Below are 21,055 nucleotides of genomic sequence, written 5' to 3'. Positions count from 1 at the left end.
CAGAAAGAGTGAGGAAGAGGAAAAGCACTCTTACCCTACACCCCTCAACTGAAAGAAAAGCCAGTGTCCACAAGGACACGCACTCCAGAGTCACGACCCCCAGCAGCACACGGTTTGCGCTCCTATCATACTGATACTGTGGTTTTGGATCACAAACTTCATGTTCCACTCTACTTTCCTTCAAGGTCTCCTGACATCGGTGAGGAAAGGGGAACCCCCTCCTCACCTCCTTCCTAGAGAAAAATCTCAGATTCTTGGCATCTCTGTTTGGGCCTCTCTGGTTTAGCTTACACCACAGGTCCTTACCTTCTTTTCTGAGGACGATCTAACTGCTCGGGCCCTTAAATACAAACCCATTCTTTGGGAAGAGTCCTGGCCTGGTCATTTGTGTGGAGGACAAGTCCATCCTCGGATGCATACTAAAATGCAAGTCAGAACAAAGAGGTCAAAAGATGGACAGCTTGTCACTATGATGCCATTGTAACTAAATATATCAACAAAAGAGCAACACTTAGATCGCAGGAGGTGATACTGTTACAAGCCACACTGACACTCAATGCTTCATTCAGTACTTGTTCTAGGAGGAAGTTACACTGGGATATGGATTAACAACTGAAACACGCTGGGGTGGTGGTGTATGCCTTTAATCCCAGGACTCAGGAGGCAGAGGCAGGCAGATCTCTGTGAGTTCGAGGTCTACAAGACCTAGTTCCAGGACAGGCTACAAAGCTACAGAGAAACCCAGCCTCAAAAAATAAAAACAAAACAAAAAAACCCACAACAACAAAACACCATACCACAATGAAGGAGAGGCAAATCTGATCTCTGTTTATATATATGTATACACACACACATACACACACACACACATATACACTTTGCTTGCATATACATGTGTAGACCAGAAGAGGTCACTGGATCTGACGGTTGTGAGCTGCCATGTGGGTGCTGGGAATTGAACTCGGACTCCTGGAAGAACAGCCTGTTAGCCATCTCTGCAGCTCAGAATCTGATCTCTCTCCTCCTTTTTCTCCCCCCCTCCCCCACAAGACAGGGTTTCTCTGTGTAACAATCCTGGCTCTTCTGGAACTTGGTTGATAAACCAGGCTGACCTCAAACTCATGTGGATTGGCCCGCCTTGGCCTCTCAAGTGCTGGGACATAATCTGATCTCTTAATAGAAAGTTCACACAATAACTTGCTAACTTCAGGTACGACAGGCTATCACCTATTTGAGCATCGATCACTTTGTCAGGCACTATACATTAAGCTCCCAAACCCAATGAATTTTAAATAGTTTTAAATTTGAAATAAACTACTGAAATAAATTCTTAGTAGGGCACTAAATAAAATTTTTTTTAATGAGTCATAGAAAGACTCAAAGTCAGAATGTTGAGAAGGAAGCTAGATTTATTTAAAACTCAAGGCCCTTGAGAGCAATGGCTAAGGAAAACAGCAATGAAGTTTTAATGAAGGAGTGGGGACTTGCGAGAGTCCCAAGGAGATGAGCAATCCAACATCCAAGATGCCAGTGCCTTCAATTCACTGACCGATCAACCTTGTCAGATGCTGTCAAAGCATTTTACCTTCAGAATTCTGCTCCCCCTTGCCTTCCGCAGTACCTTCTTCCCTCTCCATACCGCAGACTAGATCCAAACTACACATAACCTTTCTTTTTGTTTGTTTGTTTGTTTTTCAAGACAGGGTTTCTCTGTGTAGCTTTGGAGCCTGTCCTGGAACTCACAGTGTAGACCAGGTTGGCCTTGAACTCAAGAGATCCACTTGCTTCTGCCTCCTGAGTGCTAGGATTAAAGGTGTGCGCCACTACATCCAAAGATAATGTATTTCTAAAATGACGTTTGACACCAAGTTTTGTATTCATTTAAAAGATAAAATTGGACACCATGGGCAAACTTCATTTATTCAACCAATTATTTCCTGGATATTTGTTTACTATGGAAGCACATAAAATCAATCAGTAATCATAACCATATAAAGTTAATCAGAAAGAACCAGAAATAAAATTAAAGCATGCCATTAAGATTAACTACAGTAACCAACACAGAGATGCATTCCTATAGTCTCAGTATTTGGAAGAGAGAGACAGGTGGATCTGTGTGAATTCCAGGCCAACCTGGTCAAAAGAGTGAGTTCCAGGCCCGTCAGGGCTGCACATTTAAATCCTGACAGAAAAGAGAAAAAGGAGGGGTGTGGGGAGGAAGGGAGGATGATTCTAAACAAGAGCAAATAAAAAAATGGCCAACAGTAATCAAGTGCACTCCAGGCAAAGATAAACAGTCTACACTCAAGGGAACAGTTCTGAAGAGGTCATCTAGGGATTGTACCACCCGTGACAGAGCCCAGGCGCCCAGGACCCCATAGGAACCAATTATTACCTGAAGAGCTAACAGCAGAGACGGTGGTATGGACTATTGAAATGATAGGAGAAATTCTAAGTTTTACGTAGGAATGAGAAGAAACTGGGTTAGGTATAGATTTGAACGTGTGTCTCACAGTTTGACTTACTGAAGGGAGACACATGAACTATAGGTTGGGACGACTGAGTTCCGAAGTCATCCCAATTTGATAATCTATAAACTGGATCAAGTCTTCAACAGGTGTGCTGTGCGTGCCTATAAGCTCAGCACCTGGGAAGCAGAGCCGGGAGGGTCACGGCAAGTTAAAGGCTAGCCTGATCTACATAGTGCTCCAGAGGTCAGCCAAACTACAGGAGAGTGTCTCTCAAACTAATTTAATAAATAAGAAAATAAAAATAAGTTCCAAACACTTCCAAAGAGCAAAATACCTAGAAGAAATAAACATGCCATCACTGTGCTTCTGATAGCAGATAATTCTAACTCTGATGACTCCAGGAGCCATGTCCGATTTTTAAAGTTTTAAATCTTTCTCGCTTTTTATTTTGCACATCTAGGTGCATACACACAGGCATGCTTAAGCACACACGTGTGCCACAGCACAGGGGTGGGGTCAGAGGATAACTCTTGGGGTTGGTTCTCCACCACGAGGCTCAAGAACTCAAGCTTGAGGCAGGCACCATTGCCCTCTGAGCCATCCTGACTGTCTGTGTCAGAACTTTCATCACAAATCTAGAAGTGATCCTAATTATGTGTTTGAGGGGAAATCAGCATGTATAATTGCCAACCATGGTACTTTTTACATAAAATTAATTTTACTTAATCTCATCATTATTGTATGTGTAGGGCTGATTACTTTTACTCAGTATGAAAGTAAATGAAATTGGTTCAAGCCAAGTTACACCATTAAGCCCAGCTGGCCATTAAACTTGAAAATTTTTCAGTGTCTCTACAAAGGAAAAATACAAAAGTCAAAAGTATTCTCTTCATAAGACTAAGTAATGTTTTCAATTCACTTCTAGTGAAACCTGTATAATTTGCCAACTGGTGGTGGTGCACACCTTTAATCCCAGCACATGGGAGGCAGAGGCAGGCGGCTCTGAGTTCGAAATCAGCCTGGTCTACAGAGAGAGAGTTCCAGGACAGCCAGAGCTACACAATGAAACTCTGTCTCAGAAAGTCAAAACAAAAAAAAACAGAACCATAAAACGGCTGTATAATTTAGTCAGAGAAGAAGGAATGTAAGGTAACCTTTTAATATCCGGTCCTTCAGAGCCTGAATAATCATTTGGAGAGAGATACTGACTGACCCATCAAGGACCCCAAATTCTTCCAGAAGAAAAGATGACTTTCTCCTCACTGACAGAAGCTGTCCTTAGGTGATGATGGTGGGATTGTTTATCTAATCAGGCAAGGTTTAACTTGAGATCACACCCTCCGGAGTCACGGACCACAGTGAAACGGCCTCCGCAGGCATGGCTCGCCCACGCAGTGCTGCGCGTGAGAAGGGCCCTCCTGGAGCCGGCTATTGTGAAGACTGAAGCTAATCAGCTCTAAGAGGAAAGAGGACAGGTTCTGCTCACAGACCAGTAAGACTTCAAGTTACTGGTCTGGACACTTTGCAGAAGTCTATTTGACTTTAATCAAGTGACTTCAAGAAGGAACGGGGTTTGCTGAGATAAACTGGGAAGAACAGATTTTATCCACTGTTACAAACCTGTTGCCAACAAAGCTTACTCTTAAAGTCAGTGACGGGCGCAGGCAGCAGCCAGGATGGAGAGCAAAGCCAGTGGCAGCAGAACCAGGTCATTTCATGGAGGCCATGCGCCCCCTCCAGGTCAAGGCCTAAACAAGTCTGTTAGCTGGGGCATCTGTTTTCTTTTTCCAAGGTTTTCCAGAGATTTTCCCCAGTGCCATTAGAAGAGGCTTTCTGGTTTTGAAATACTCAACTTGAAACTCCACGTTTAAATGTCCATTTATTATTTGCAGTACTGGAGACTGGACAAGCAGTCTACCACTAAGCTATATATTCCTACACCCCTTTTATTTATCTAAAAGTTTTAAGATGACATTTACTTATTTTGTGTGTGTGTCTGGGAAGTGCACACACTGTCAAATGTATGAAGTGAGAACACAACTTCCACAAGTGAATCCCAGGGATCAAAATCAGGTCACAAGGTTTGGCTGGTAAGCACCTTCTTAAAAAAATAAAATACATTAAAATTAAGGTGGATACGGTGGTGTATGTCTTTAGTCCCAGCACTTGGAAGGCAGAGGCAGGTGGGTCTCTCTGAGTTCAAATCTGTTCTACAGAGTGAGTTCCAGGACAGCCAGGGCTGCATAGTGAGACCCTATCTCAAAACAAAACAAAATTTTATGTGTATGAGTCATTTGCCTGCATGCATGTATATATGTGCCTATGCACTCCTGATGACCTCCTGAGGCCAAAAGAAGGCACTGAATCTCTGGAGCTGGTGTGACGGATGATGGGAGCCAGCCACGTGGGTTCTGAGAACTGTCGGTGCCATCGACAAGAGCAGGAGGCGCTCAGAGCAGGCAAGCCACCTCTCAAGCCCCACTGTTTTAGTTATCGACTTACTTACTTTATGAGACAGTGTCCCACTTTGTGGTGCTGGCTGGCCTGGAACTCAGAGATCTGCCTGCCTTTCTGTACAATTTATTTTATTTTTTAAGTCAAGGATTAAAAGACAATTCCAAGGAAAATGCCCCCTTAGTATGCCTGCTGCATAGCACACACCTGTAACCGCTGCGCCCTCAGGAACTTTCCCATGGCACACAGGTTTCAAAAGCACAGACAGATCACAGGGAAAAGAGAATTATGGGGCAAGAATTATGACAGCAGAGGAAAGCCCTAATCTTGTCCAGAGGATGAGTCAACAGAGACTCGATCTCATGCCTCGACAAGAAAACCCAGGAGCACAGGCACACCTGTTGCAGAGAACCAGTTTTGTTCCTAGCTGCGTTTTCTCGGCAAACCAATTTTAATATAAGGGCACTGAGGATTGTTCTTCCTCAAGCTACTGACCTGGTAACCTTGGAAGAAGTTAAGAATTTCCTTAACTCCAGTATTGTAGGCCAGGCCCTGCACTCTGACCACCGTGCCAGGCTGGGGCGGGACACTGCTAAGATTGGCAGCTGTAGGGAAGTAGCCAAGACTATTAGGCGAACCTGGGGGGCTAAAGGGAGAGAAAGCACAGTGAACCGACAGGAACACACAACGTGGAGTATTTACTCTAAAACATATTACTTAAGAAGCTGATGTTCTTATCCTTCGATGAGGTACCTTTCCTAGAGAGGTAAGAATGCCACAGAGGTTCTTCCTCACGTTGCCATAGCAGCCAAGTGGAGAGGAAGTGGGGTTAATGCAGGATTAGATGCAGAACTTTCCCCGATCTCTCAGGTTCTCAAAGGGAGAGGAAGAAGAACTAAGCCATCTCAGTCACTCAACCACTTCCAAAGCCCAGGTCCCTAAGGGTTAATGAGCCAATTTTAGGCATGAAGAAGAGGCATGGCTATGAGGGACTAAGGGAGAGCACAGCCAGAGACCGACAGTGCCCACAGTGAATGCTCCCAAGATCCAGCAGCTCCACCCACGTGCACACGGAAACACAGAGCACAAGAAAGAACACAGCAGAGCGGCTCACACCCGGGCAATTTCTGCCAACATGACTCTTTAAAAACAGAAAAGGGAGAGAGTTAGAAGGGACACAGAAGAAGCTGAACTGATCACCACTGAAATGCATGAGGCCTCCAGGCATTTTCTGTAGTAATTTCCTCCAGGAAGCACAGGGCCAGTCAGTGCCTACCTTACGTGGTACCTCTAGAGACCATTGTATTAGTCTCAATAATTAACTTGTCAATCAGCTTCATGAAATTCCCACCCAATCAGTTCTCTACAACTGGAGGTCAAATAATTCCAGTTTGAAATATGTACAGGAACATTTTTTTAACCCAGTCATAAACTTAAGAAGCAATACTGATTCCAACTTCAGATTATGAACTTCTAGCCACCTCCCTGTAGAGGAAATTGTACATTTCAGAGAGGCCACCTTACATGATAGTAACAAACAAGTTACCAGATGAGCCTCCAGCCATAGATGACAGGAATTAGCCCAGAAACCTTTCATTTGTTGTTACAGGGGATGATCAACACCTTCAGTCCCCAGGCCGCGATTTAACATACAACCACTCCCGAGATTCTTTGACATTCCCTGACTCTTGTTATCTTATCTCTTATTAAATATGAGAAGCCTGGAAACACCACTGGGCACCCATCACCAAACCTTTAAGTCTCTAAATCAGGAAACGCAAACTATGTGACAAATCTGGATAGTCTTGGGAGACCTTCACACTTCTGACAGTTCTGATAAGAACCCTTCCTACCCACCCCTCCAAATTACAAATCAAAGACTCAAGAAAAGTCAAATGCCCCATTACTGTACCAATATATTTTAAAGCAACCCAAGAGATTTTAATGAAAAATACGATTGAAATAACTGCTTTAAGAGACTTGTGCAATCAACACTAGAAATGGGGTGCATGCTGAATTGAACCTAACGCTCCGGCCACTCTTCAACACCTCCGTGTTTTCAGAGGTGAGAGAGACTTTAAAGTTAAATAACTTCTTACTGAAAACATCAGTTATAGCACCGTGTCAAACTAGAAAACCACACTGATCTCTCAAGTTCAATGTTTTCTTCATATTTAACCAATACTCAGTGAGTGTATTTGTTCACATAAAATATTTGCTATGCTGAGTCTAATATACAAAGATCATGAAGATCTCTTCATATATGTCAAAACCACCTGTATAAAGGATATGAAAAGTCTTGTCATGTCCCTAGCACACTTATTTCCATACACTGTCCTATCTCATTTTATTGCTTTTGCCTGAAGATCCTCTATAAATTCAGACAGGGTCTCTGGTATCTTCAAAATATATTCAAGATAGAAGCAGATAATGGGCCAGTGAGACAGCTTAGTGGGTAAAGGCACTTGCTGTCAAGTCTGATCCCTGGGACCCACATGGCGGGGAGAGACATGACACATGTACACACATTGAAACACAAAATGAATATAGATATTAATTAAATACAGCAGGGCTGCTTAAACAAACAACAAAAAAACAAGTAGTCACCATAAGGGTTGAGGGCTCACTGGATAAATGCACTTGCTGCAGAAGTCATATAATATTGAGTTCAGTCCCTGAAACCCACCCCGAAGTGGGAAGGAGACAGCTGACTGCACAAAGCTGCCCTCTGATGGCCACACCTGCGCATGTACAATTCAAATATCTTTTAAGAAGCCACAATTTGAAATTTAACATTATAAAAGGACAATAAATTCAGCTCTCGAGATGGCAATTATTTATTCTTTTAAAGACTTATTTATTGGTTATATACAACATGCTTTCCTGCACACCAGAAGAGGGCATCAGATCTCATTACAGATGGTTGTGAGCCACCATTTGGTTGCCAGGAATTGAACTCAGGACCTCTGGAAAAGCAGGCAGTGCTCTTAACCTCTGAGCCATCTCTCCAGCCTACTCGAGATGGCAATTATTCCAATAAACTTTAACCCAACTTCAAGTTCATCTAATTTTCTTTTCAGTTTTTTGAGACAGAGTTTCTCTGCACAGCCCTGGGAGTTTTATCCTTTTCCTAGCGACCTTATTTATAGACACTATCCTATTATATTTTATTGCTTTTGCCCAAATAGTTTCTATAAATTTGGAACTCAGTGCACACAAGGCTGGCCTTGAACTCAGAGATCCGGCTACCTTTGTCTCCCGAGTGGAGTGCTCAGATTAAAGGTGGCACACCAGTCAGCCTCTAGTTTCAATTTTCATAACTGTAATTAATGATTATATTCTAGAAGCCATAAGGAAACTCAAGGAACCTGTCTATCTCCATGAGAGGGAAGAATTTTCTATCAACCTAAAATCTAAATTCCAAGATTTTACAAGGATTATTCAAACAATCAGCAAAATGAACAAATTTTTCAATACAATTGACAGTTAAATATGTACTTATCATATAAAAAACCCAAAGAGAGATACTAAAGAAAAACCTAACAGGACTAATAAGTCGGGTCATTTTAAAGAACACAAACTTCAACTGCTTTTCTATATGCAACAAAGAAGACCACCACAATTAAAAGTAATTCTGTTTACATGAACATCAAAAGGAACATTCCCAGGAACAGCTCACAGACGCACAGGAGTTGGGCACATGTATCATAAAGCTCATGCTCGGGGCCTGTAACCCTAGCACTTGGGGGCTGGCGGCAGAAGCACAAAGCCATCCTTAGCTGCACAGCGAGCTGCCGGCCAGCCTGGGCTAGGGGAGAAGCTGCTTCAGAGACCGACAAGCCAGGCTGATAAACAGAAACGTGAACCTTGCTAAGATTCTCCACTCCCTGAGTCGGAAGATGAATCAGATGATAAAAGCATCCGCTGTACTTGCCCGGTTCCTGGAACACACATAAAAACCTGGATGCAGTGATGCAGATCTGTAACCCCAGCACTCATGATGAGATAAGGGGTAGAGATAGAAAAATTGGCTCAGAGCACCATGCTAGTTAGCCTGAGGTACACTGTCCAGTGGCAGGGACAAGGAGACCCTGTCTCAACAAAGTGGAAGGTGAATCTAAGTTCCAAAGGCTTTACCCTCTCAACCTTAATATGACAGGAGCTTGGGTACACCCACACGCAATCTAAAAAAAAGAAAAAAGGCTCCATCACCAACTTTGAAAGCATCAGGAAAATTAAAAATGGCTAAAAAGCTTGCCCAGTATAGCCCATATCTTTAGTTAAGATCAAGTAAATAGCTGAGGTTCACTCCAAATTTGTAATCCTCCTGCCTCAACCTTCTGAGTGTTAGGATCATAGACATTGTTAAGTTTCTATGTGGCTCAGTGGCAGAGAGGAAATTTAACTCAGATTGTCTTTAACCTCAACATGTGCTCTGTGCACACATACAAATTTATTTTTTTCTTTTTGGTTTTTTGAAACAGGGTTTCCCTGTGTAGCCCTGGCTGACCTCCTGACCTCACCTGCCTTTGCCTCCTGAGTGCTGGGATTAAGGGCGCATGCCACCCTATTCAGCCACATACAAGTATATCATACAGTAAAACAAAGAAATAAAAACTAACAAAGTTCAGTTTCTTAAGAGGTTATGAAACAACACAACTTAGATCCCCACACAAAATCCTGCAAAAAATTAACTCAAATTGGCAAGATGGCTCAATCCCAAGAATCCATGTAAATGAGTACAAGCTCATTTCTGGCCAACACACACGAGCCTATACTTCCACACCACACATAGGCCCACAGGTAAGGGTCAAAAAAATTAAAAAGAGCAAACTCCAATTGACTCATTTATCTAAATAGGCAAGCTAAAAATATAAAAGAACAAGGAAATTGTACCAAGCTTTTGTACCTATGTTTAGATTTGATGCCAAAAGCGGAGTTCAGAAAGGTAGAAATAGATGAACACCCACACACACACCCACACACACCCACACACACACACACACACCCCTATATGTCACACCCTTTGGCTGAGGAGGTACCACCATCAACAAGATGCTTGCCATCAACAGGAGGATGGAGTTCAACCACCAACACCCACATGATGAGACACACGTTCATGGTGGGCATCTGTAATCCTAGGACAGAAGAGGCAGACAGGGTGGGTTTTTGCAGCTTGCGGGTCAGTCAGCCTAGCTGAATTAGGAAGCTCAGGTTCGCTAAGAGACCCTGTTTCAAAAATAGAAGGCGAAGGTGAGGAAGACACCCAACACTGATCTCTGGCCTTCACATGTACAAAAGCACACATGTGCATACACCCCACACACAGGGCACAAGGGGTGGGAGTCTGGACCTACAAAAAAAAAAAGAAAATGCAAATCTTTGCTGTTACCTAGTATTTATTAGGAGTGTGACGTCTACTTTATTATCCTAATAGAAATGTTATTACATAAGATTAGCTATGGAGACCATAAGGGACAAGCATCAAGCCCTCAAACTTGCTGCTTCAACTGCTGACACAAAGCAAGACTGAGATTTTCATGTGTCTCTGTATCAGTTCTCACGCACACTTGGAATGAATGGCTGAAATTCTACAAATGGTGAGCACTTGGAAATAATAGAAAAGGATGAAATGGGCACCAAACGAGACGTCAGGATCGCACTGAACTCAAGGTGCTTCCCCCAGTGAGTCGGGGGCCACATAAAAGCAGGGAAAGGGACCGGGAGAAGGACGGGCGCAGAGGAAAGGAGGAAAACATTACCTCACCACGGCTGTGAAGACAGAACAGTGGTCGACACCATGGCTCCCTCTGTGCAAGGGGAGCCAAGAGCACGAGCCATAGGACCCTTCCTTCTCAGAAGAGGACAGAGGTGAACCTAGACATTCACAGTAGGCAGAGATGCAGGGTGGAGTGTGCGACTCCAGAGGGGACAACTCTACGACATCCCTCTCCTCAGGCGCAGGGACCATCACAGAAAGGAGGGCAGAGGAGTTAAGCGCTAGAGACTGAGGGCAGGAACAACCCGTGCCTTCCAGCCATGACAGGCCAAAAATCCATTCAAACAACACATGACAAGGTTTTCCTTTAATAGTGCAAACTTACACAAAATTTATGTACCAATTTAAATACACGTATTTGGTACACAAAAGAAATGAGAAGGGGCTAGAGAGATGGCTCAGTGGTTAAGAACAATGACTGCTCTTCCCAAGGACCTGGGTTCAATCCCGGCACCCACATGACAGCTCACAACTATCTGAAGATCCAGTTGCAGGGGATCTGACACATTCACACCAATGCACATAAAATAAAGTCAAATAAACCATAAAAATATTTAAAAAAAAAAGAAATGAGAAGACATGATCACACTCTTACTCAATTGTTTCAACTGTCTCATGCCTACTTGTCAAAACAGGGTAATAGGGCTGGAGAGATGGCTCAGAGGTTAAGAGCATTGCCTGCTCTTCCAAAGGTCCTGGGTTCGATTCCCAGCAACCACATGGTGGCTTACAACCATCTGTAATGGGGTCTGGCGCCCTCTTCTGGCCTGCAGGCATACACACAGACAGAATATTGTATACATAATAAATAAATAAATAATAAAAAAAAACAGGGTAATAGTTAACACTGTATCTAAAGTACTTTTTTTGTCTTTTGAAATAGGGTCTCTGTAGCCATGCTAACCTAATCTAAAACTCAAGGTAGTTCATATGCTTCAACCTTTCAGGGTGTTAGGATTATTTTTTTAAAAAATTCAAATTATCTTTATTGGGGGGGGAGGACATGCCAGAGTTCACGTGTGCATATCCTTTTACCAGGTGGGTTCTACTCGCTGGTCTTGGTGGCAAATGCTGAGAAAGCTCTGTGGTCCAAGTATTTTGTTTTTAAATTTTGATCCCAGGCTGACAGCTCCGTGATAGAACGTTTACCTTGCTTGTGTAAAGGCCGCAAGGATCAAACCCAGCCCAGGGCTTCGACAGCATGAGAGTACATATCCAGTTGTACTGATATTTTATTTGTATTTTTGTATTTTAGAAGATTGGATGTTGCTATGAACTCTAGTGATATTTCAATTGTATTTCAATAAATAAATAGAGCTTTCCTGAAGGTCAGAGAGTAAAACAGCTGCACTGGTCAGCCTGACAGAGCAGGCAGTGGTGACCACACCTCTAATCCCAGCATTAGAGAGGAATATAAGATGGGAGGAGACAGCTCTCAGACACAGTCTCATTCTGAGATTCCTAGAGGCAGGATAATCACTTCTGACTAAGGTCAAGGTAAGAGCCAGTGGCTGGCTACTTTGCTTTTCTGACCTTCAGGTTGAGTCCTAGTATCTGTCTCTGGGTTTTTATTATTCGTGCGACACACTCCATGTTTCGGTAAGTTTATGTGTTTCTGTAGGTAATCCCACTAGAATTAGGGAAATGTAAATTAATAAACACATTGAGTTAACTTAGGGCTAAAGAGATGGCTCTACAGTGAAGAGTGTGGTTTTCTTCCAGAGGACTCAAAAGTTTGGCTCTCAGTGCCCACATCAGGTGGCTCACAACCACCGGTAACTCTGTGCACATATACATAAAGATTATATACAACCATATAAACTATATATATTATTTGTTATAAAATCTGGCTGTAGTGTGTTTTCCTAGTGATTGATGGGAGAGGGCCCAGCCCAATGTGGGTGGGGACATCCCTGGGCTGGGGGTCCAGAGTGCTATCAGAAAGCAGGCTGATGAAGTCAAGAGCAGCAAGCCAGTCAGCAGCTCCCCTCCTCGGCCTCTGCTTCAGCTCCTGACTCTAGGTTCCTGCCCTGTGTGAGTTCCTGTGCCAACATCCTTCAACGATGAACAGTGATGTGGACGTGTAAGCCAAGGAAACCTTTTCTTCCCCGACTTGATTTTTTGATCATGGTGTTTCATCACTGCAATAGAAACTCTAAGATATTATATTTGTGTGTATGTGTGTGTGTGTGTGTGTGTGTGTGTGTGTGTGTGAATTTAGAAGAAGCAGGATAGAAAAATCTAAAGCACAGAACTTCAATTCAGAAACTCCATGCCTGAATCCTCCTATAGAAGTTAAATATTAAAGATGAACTTTGGGACATAGAGAAAATTAAAAGCTCAAATGTTTAAAATTAAACTGTTATATTATGGTGTGTGAATGTGTGCGTGCGTGAGTGTATGGAGTGTCTCCACAAGGCAGAGTTTCTCTGTGTAGTCCTGGAATTCACTAAAGTAAACCAGACTGGCCTTGAAATTAGAGATATGCCTACCTCAACCTCCTGTGTGTACCACTATGCCTGACATCAGGCTAGTTTTTTTTAAAAAAAAAAAAAAGAAGCAGGTACATATTTAGAAATACAGACGTGTGGGGCCTAGAGAGATGGATCAGAGGTTAAGAGCACTGGCTGATCTTTCAGAGGTACTGAGTTCAATTCATAGCAATCACATGGAGGCTCACAACCATCTATAATGAGTTTGATGCCCTTTTCTAGTGTGTAGGCAATGCAGGCAGAACACTGTATATATAGTAAATACATAAATAAACTTTAAAAAGAAAGAAATATACACATGTATGTTTTAAACTAATAATGACACTTCTGGGCTAGGCAGTATTCAAGAAGAACGTCTCTTACTCATTATACATCTATACTATTAGACTTACTAATTAGCATAACCAAAACTTTAAAACTACTAGCTGAAAAAGTATTCATCCAAAAGCAAGGTTCCAAACTTACAGAATTGATGAAGTCATAAATGTTAGTTCTTCTACCTTTGGCATTTCATTCAACACTCGTGGCCTCATTTCTGAGAGATTCCCTCTTACAAGGCCCTAGCAGTGAGTCTGTAATAGAGGTGACTATGGACACACACTACATCAGTGGCTCTTCATCTTTTAGTTTTGACACTTTGAAGACATAAAGAGGCAGAAAAAGAGCGTCCTGATGCCAGACCCCAACAACGATAAGCATTTTTACAGGGTCTACAGGCCAGCCCACCTCAGCACCCATGTACACGGAGACAGAGGTACTGGCTTCTGCTCACTAGGTGAGCGCTTCCATGAACACCCCAGCCTAACCCTTTCTGAGCCATTCCGTCACGGCTTTATTCCTGTACTTCCTCCCCAGCAGATTTTCAATAGCACAGATGCATCCAAGACTCACGTTCAGCAAGTGTGACTAACTGGTGCTGCTGTGAGACCTTAACTGACATTCTGGTTCCTTGCTACCTTCAGGCCACTATCAAAAGCATTGTGTACAGATTGGTAAATATCCTCAAAATACCAGTCTGAAGATCTTTGGATAAAAATAAACCCTGTTATCAACATTTTGTTCTTGTCAAGCACTATTTTACAAAACTGAAGTTTGGTACAAATAAAGAAAGCTCACTATTTGATAAAGAAAGATACTGAAAAACTTTTAAAACTGAGGATTAAGCTGGGCGGTGGTGGCACATGCCTTTCTTTATTCCCAGCACTCAGGAGGCAGAAGCAGGCGGATCTCTGAGTTCGAGGCTAGCCTGGTTTACAGAGTAAGTTCCAGGGCAGCCAGGGCTACACAGAGATACTACACTGTCTTGAAACACCAAGAATCAAACGCCAAAAAAAAAAAAAGAAAAGAAAAGAAAAGAAAAAACCCTCTGATGATTAAAATTGTTCCTTATATATCCAAGTTAGAATCACAGGCACAGATATAAAAAGTATTCCAAAAATCTTCACCAATTGGATGCAAGACAGCCAACTTTTGTTCCACCCCTGGGACCACACAGCGGAGTTTTCCACAAGTTTTTCTAACTTTCTCATATGCACACTAGCATGTGTGTGTGCATGCATAACTTTAAAGAAACACAGACTTGGTAGAGTAGCACACACCTATGAGCCCAGCACTCTGGGAGGCAGAAGCAGGAGGATTGCTGCCAAGTTGAGGCCAGTGTGGGTAGCACAGGGTACGAAGTGAGATACTGTCCTTAAAAAAGTAAAGGGAGGAAAAGACAGAAGGAAGGAAAAAAGCTAAGAATAAGAAGGACCGACATGAAGACAAAGCTCCCGACTCCCCAAGATTACAGTCTTCCCTTGTACAGGTCCACCTCCCAGGAACTAACTGCCTCCAGGGGAAAAGCAGCAGTGCAAATCCCAGGGAGATACAGATCAATTTTAGTCCGGATTTGTTCACAGTATGTATTTAAGGAGCAATAAATACAAGTATTGGGATATTTATAGCAACTGCATTTATTATGGGCTAACATTCAAGCTTAAAAAAAAATACAGTCGCTCCTATTATGAGTTATTCTGTTTCGTGATTCATTTCTATGTAGTTACCACCCAATCATAATGAACAAAGGGCTAATACCCAAGTGCAGTCCAAACGACAGGAGGTGAAAGCGGAGAGCTGAACTCATGGGCAACCTAGAGACCGCTAGTCACACACTGCAAAATAAGTAATAAACCTCTCGAGTCTGTCTTAAAACAACCTATTGGCCAGAGATGTGACCGGAAGCTGTGGTCGGCCACGCTAACCTTCAGGGAGGGAGACAATATTCTTTTGTGAGCTCAGACTGGTTGTCAAAGGAGTCCTTTGTCTCTGTCCCTGCTGTCACTTCCTGCAGAGCCTTACCTGGGGTAGTAGGCTGTGTAGTTCATGAAGAGCTGAGTGCCTGTTGGGTAGTATGCGGTAGAGGGCTGCAGCGCCCGGGGACTGAAGAGCACAGACGGCTGATAAATGGCAGCTTCGGTAGGGATCACGGTTGCAGGAGCTGGGAATGTGTAGGAAGGAGGAGACAGGCCTAAACGGGGGGGGAGGGGGGGGAGAGAGAGAGAGAGAGAGAGATGCTCTGAGTTACACTGGTAACAGCGTCACCCGCGTCAGCACTCGGGCTGTGGTTACTCTTCCACCTCCATATCTGTGAAGATCACTCTTGTGTGTGTGTGTGTACCTGTGTGAGTTAGTGTACAATACGTGCATGCAGGAGCCTTTGGAAGCCGGAAGAGGGTGTTAGATCCCCTGGTACTGGAGTTAAAGGCAGCTATGAGCTGCCATGTGGGTGCTGGGAACTGAAACCAGGTCCTCTGCAAGAACAGTGAATGTTCATAATGCTGAGCCATCACCCTGGCCTCAGCTATACATTTTAAATAAAATAAAAAAAAAAAACCAAAACCACCACAGTTCTTTATATCCCAAGCACCTTCCATTTGATTTTGTGGATGTCTTTGCCCTTTAGTATGACATGAATCAAAGAGTTAGGATAAAAGGATGTACCATGTATTATGCTAACGCTGTTCCACAGGGGACAGATAAACTGTCTATTATCTTCACCTAAGAGCAATCCAAAAAAATCAGGCTTTGAAGTTAATCTACACCTTCAGACCTATAAAAAAGTCCAACTAGGAAACAGTCCGGAGGAAACAGATACAAAAGTCTTTTCCCAAGCCCGCCGGTCAGAAGCTGGCTTAGCTGGGCATGGGGGTGTAATCAAGAAGCATAGGCTAGAGCTACCGTCATGACGTCAAGGTCAGTCTAGTCTATATATCAAGTCCCAAGCCAGGGCTACACCAGGGCTCCCACCAGGGCTACACCACGAGAGCCTGTCTCAAAAAACCAAACCACACATATACAAAAAGGGGGTCAAGTTTTTAAGCAAATGCAATCTAGGGCTGAGAGTGCAGTTAAGTGGTAGAGTGGGTCTCTGCCTGGGATAGGCCCTGGGCCCAATCCCTGTACTTTCCGTGATCTCAGACTCCCTTACACTGGAGCCGCTGGTAGTCACGAGTTTTCCCAAGTAGCATGAATACATGAGCTAGACCATATGCACTGGATGGAAGATGGACAGCTAAGCGGACAGAATCTGGGGTCAGCAGCGTGAGATCCATTAGATCTCAGTGACTGGCAGAGCCCCAAGGGGTAACTTCTCAGGAAAATCTCCAAGACGACTTCTGATTTTCTTCTTTCTTAACAGTTTCTCCTTCATTATGAAGAATATGGTGAGCAGTTACGACCATGGACTTCTGGTTCAACATCTAAGTAAGTACGTATGTATATACTTATCTATACACTGCCAGGGGCCCAGCCCAGCTCTGAGTGCATTAGGTAATTATATTGACAGCCCTTGAACTTTTGAGATAGTCTCATTATATAGCCCAGGCTGGCCTCAAACTCATAACCCTTTCGCCTCACCCTCCCCAGTGGTGGGACCCGCATGTGTATAATCACACCTGGAAGTGACCAGAAACTCCGCTCATGTTAGACATGACAAGCCTGGAAATTCTGTTGTTCACGTCAGGCATGTGACATACGGAGTACGTGAAGGGTCTGGGTTCAGTCCTCAGCACCACACACACAAACCCCCAAGAGCTGAAGCACCACAGAACACTGTGTACCTGTGCTCCTAACTTGTTTGCAAAATCCTCAAGAAACTCATGACATCAATGCTACGTGCTATGAAGACAAGCAGAGGGCTGAGCCTGCAGCTCAGCGGCCGTGTACTCGTCCAGCACGAGCAGACCCTTGGTCTCATCTCCAGCAACACAAAAATGGAAAGAAAAAAACCATATATTTTGTTTCAAAACAAAGAAAAGTAAAATAAAAATTGAGAAGCGATGAGAAGACCTGGGCGTTCCTCAAGTGGCAGTAAGGCTATTTCTTACTTTCTTAAGAGAGAAACCAGGTGCATCTATGCACAGGATATAAAATAAAGCTGACTGTGAAATAATGTCGATTTTTTGTTTGTTTGTTTGTTTTTTGGTAATTTTGGGCTTTGGCTGCCCCGGAACTAGATATGTAGACCAGGCTGATCAGCCCCATCATCATTTAAACTGCTTTAAGTCTTTGAGATTAGATTAAAAAAAAAAAAAAAAAAAAAGCAGGCAATTTCTTTAAGTTTTGTGGTTGTGGTTTAGGCAGTCACCTAAAGGTGGCAGCACAGAGAGGCAGATTAAAAGCACACAGTCACCAAACTTCTGACTTTTAAAGAAATCAACTCTTCTGCTACAAAGACACAGGACCAAATTTTAGGAAACAAAATCTTGCCTTCTTTTTTTGAAAGTATTAAAAGTAACCAAAGATGCAGAAATGTATATATATATTTTTGGTTGTTGTTTTTCGAGACAGGGTTTCTCTGTGTTAACAGTTCCCTGGCTGTGACTTGATTTATAGACCAGGCTGGCCTCAAACTCACCGAGATCCACCTACCTCTGCCTCCTGAGTACTGGGATTAAAGGCATGCGCCACCACCATTCACCCGGCTGCAGAAATATATTCTTAAAAAATTGTTTTTAAAGATTAGCTCCTCAAAAATACAATTTTACATGAAATAGGGATTTAAAATTCCTCCTTTGCTAGGTGAGAATTATGGCTCGAACCTATAGTCCTAGTAGAATCCAGGAGAATGAGGCAGGAGCATCACTGAGCTCCAAGGTAACAAGGACTATATACTGAGCTCCAGGCCAGCCTGGTAGATAGTGAAACCTTGTCTCAAAACTTGAGTCTACAATAAACTGGACAAGAAACAATGGGGAATTTGTTTCGTGATATTTGATGGACAATCGCTAAGGGATATTACGTTAATGTTACTGATATTCACAGTGATTTATGGGCAGAAGACATTCAAGTATTACCATAAAGTATTTTTTTTCACACTTAATCATAATTTCTAAAACCTTGTATCTCAGTAACAATGAACTATAAGATGTTCACCAACAGCAAGCAGCAGGTAAATGGAATTATTAGAGTTCAGGAATTCCAACGGGAAAAAAAGGATTAAGCCCCACCAGACATTCTACAAACAATTGAACGAGGTAACTGCCACAGATCTCTCTTTGCTCAAAATAAATCTCAATGCCTATTAACTGCCCACTCAAATAGAATCCAGCAACCCAACCCAGGGTCCTTTTCCAGTTATCTTTGAACTATTATCCCAAGGTTTTTAGACACATCCAACATGCAGGTTAAAAACTGCATTTTTAAAAAAAAAAAAAAGACTCAAGTTTGGAAACATCAGGTTTCCTTAGTCATTAACCAAAGCTTGTTTCTAGACTACGGGGCTTATTCCTCTCCAACAGGATTCCAGATGGCTTGCACCCAGTTGCCAATGAGCAAGAGCACAGCTTGGAATTAAGCACTGATCCTGTGATCCAATCAAACATTGGCCAAATCAATTACGCATTTATATATAAACGTAGTTTACTAACTTGCTCATTCCAGATATCCTGGACAGCAGCAGGAACGCTCTTCGGGCTATCATTTTGAAGACAAGGTTGATGCTTAAAACAGTTAAGAATCCAAAATGGGCATCAAATCATCCTTCTTAAAGTTCAACGTGTAAAAGAACAATGAATAAATAAAACATAAAGACAGAAAGGAAAGGATCCGGCCAAATGTGTATTTTACCTTCAAATGCGTATTAAATTATCTACATAGCCAGGTTGCCTCCCAGAGTCAGTGCTTATCTGGAGCACACTAAGCCTCAGAGACCAAATGCTTATCACTGGAAAAGCAAGAATATAATTTGAAAGGAGGTATGGGTAGCATCTCTAATTATGGGTGTCCACAACCAAGAAGGTCTTCACTGATTACCAGATACTAGTGATTTCAGATGGGAAAGCCTGGTGTAACCACCTCGCCTGCCTCAGGAAGAACCAGGGGCACAGAAAGTGAGTGACACAGAGAGCGGCTTAAGCACCTACCAGCGTACAGCGTAGAATAGCGCCAAGACCCAAGAAAAACTTACATGGTAACTTACATGGCGGCGGGGATAAGCCATTTCGATTTAAAGTGCCCCCCATTAACACAAAGTTCATCTCCTCAGCTGAACACTGAAAGACTTCCACATATCTGTCCTTCATGACTTTTTTATGATTCTTCTGCGCAGCCATGAATGCTCGGTCTGCACACTTCATCTGGATAAAGGCATCTCCTGACGGGCGGCCCTGAGTGTGTGGGAAGAGCAGAAACAAAGGAGGCTGTCTCCTTCAACAAGGAAGTAAACGTCCCTTACAAAGTACGCAAAGTGACCAGCACCCGAGTATACGACGTGTTTAGCCACAAAACCTGGGTGACAGTGTGATCTGCTGAAATCGGATTTGGGCTTCGTTCCCTAATCACCAGAATGGCCCACAAAATCTTGAAGTTCTGAGAGACATGACTGAAAGAGATCCCTTGGGTTTCTGCTAAGTTAGTGTCAAATTTACAGGGCTTCCAGAGGTTTCACTCGCTGTGACTGCAGCTTCAGAATGGAGGATTATACAGTGGATTCTTTTCCCTTCTGAAAAATCCGATTAAATATCATTTGATGAGAAAAGCTAGTAACATATCCTCCGACAGGAAACTAAATAAGCCTGTGTTGTCTTTTGGCTCTGCCTTGCTTCCTTTCTGACCTGCCACATCCTTTCAGCTTGTCCCTCACCCCTGGAGACTAGGGTATCTGGAGGGTAAGTCAGGGATTGGCAAGATATGACGCTAAGTGGCTAGATGCCATCTGCAATGCTGGGAAGCCATTCTTTACAACATGCTCCCCCCCCCATCTGCTCAAAGAAGTACTCTGAGGTAGTTTTTGTTAGCAAAAAAATTCCCGTCTGTTTGTGTTACATACAAGTGAAACACCTTGGTAATATTTTAACATCTGAACCACACTGGAGGGGACAAAAGACGACCAGTTTATTAGGCTCTTTTTAAAGTTAGTTCTCCAAGTCTCCTAGGGAACATTTATAATATTATATGGTTTTACAAATGATTACCATGCAAGTTACCATACTAGTCACCATACCAGGGAAACGAGCAACAAACCAGTCCATGATGGAAACCCAACATCTACCAGGCAGCTAAGAACCATCATCAAAGGAGCATTTTTCCCCAGGTCATGGAGGTCAAATGAGAGGCAAATCTGACTACTGTTGTTAATCAAAGGGTAATGGCCCCAGGGTTATTAGAAAACAGTAACTTGAAAGAAATAATTCCCTAATGATGCTGAATAGTGAAGTGGCTTTAAGTTGTCAGATTGAAAAGGTGTGTGGCTTACACAGACAAAGTGTTAGAAGAACATGTGCTAGTGTAGAAAAGGCTGTGCAAGGGCTTGGGAGCTTGTGACTACTTGTGCCCAGTAAGTAGGAAGATAATTACAAAAGTGAACAAACCCTCAAGTG

At 43.0% G+C, this 21,055-nt stretch overlaps 1 protein-coding gene across 8 annotated transcripts in view; it reads right to left on the bottom strand.

Annotated features, from left to right (window-relative positions):
• Esrp1 (epithelial splicing regulatory protein 1) overlaps positions 1–21,055 on the bottom strand; it is a 57,411-nt gene that overhangs the window by 8,056 nt on the left and 28,300 nt on the right. For 2 of the 8 annotated variants that reach the window (XM_087897058.1, XM_087897056.1), the window contains exons 12-16: positions 19,657–19,843; positions 16,179–16,235; positions 15,537–15,705; positions 5,421–5,571; positions 307–419 (exon numbers count right to left, since the gene is read on the bottom strand). In XM_087897058.1, the coding sequence (XP_087753184.1) occupies positions 342–419; positions 5,421–5,571; positions 15,537–15,705; positions 16,179–16,235; positions 19,657–19,843 (642 nt within the window). In that variant the 3' untranslated portion in view covers positions 307–341. Of the gene's footprint in view, positions 1–306; positions 420–5,420; positions 5,572–15,536; positions 15,706–16,178; positions 16,236–19,644; positions 19,844–21,055 lie in introns of all 8 variants that reach the window. The other 6 variants (XM_087897060.1, XM_087897059.1, XM_087897062.1 and 3 more) reach the window with 5 other exon arrangements.

Source organism: Myodes glareolus, chromosome 16, assembly GCF_982192425.1.
Source record: "Myodes glareolus chromosome 16, mMyoGla1.1, whole genome shotgun sequence".
NCBI lineage: Eukaryota > Metazoa > Chordata > Mammalia > Rodentia > Cricetidae > Myodes > Myodes glareolus.
Note: the sequence above shows the minus strand (reverse complement) of the source record. Positions and strands in the feature narration are given on the sequence as shown.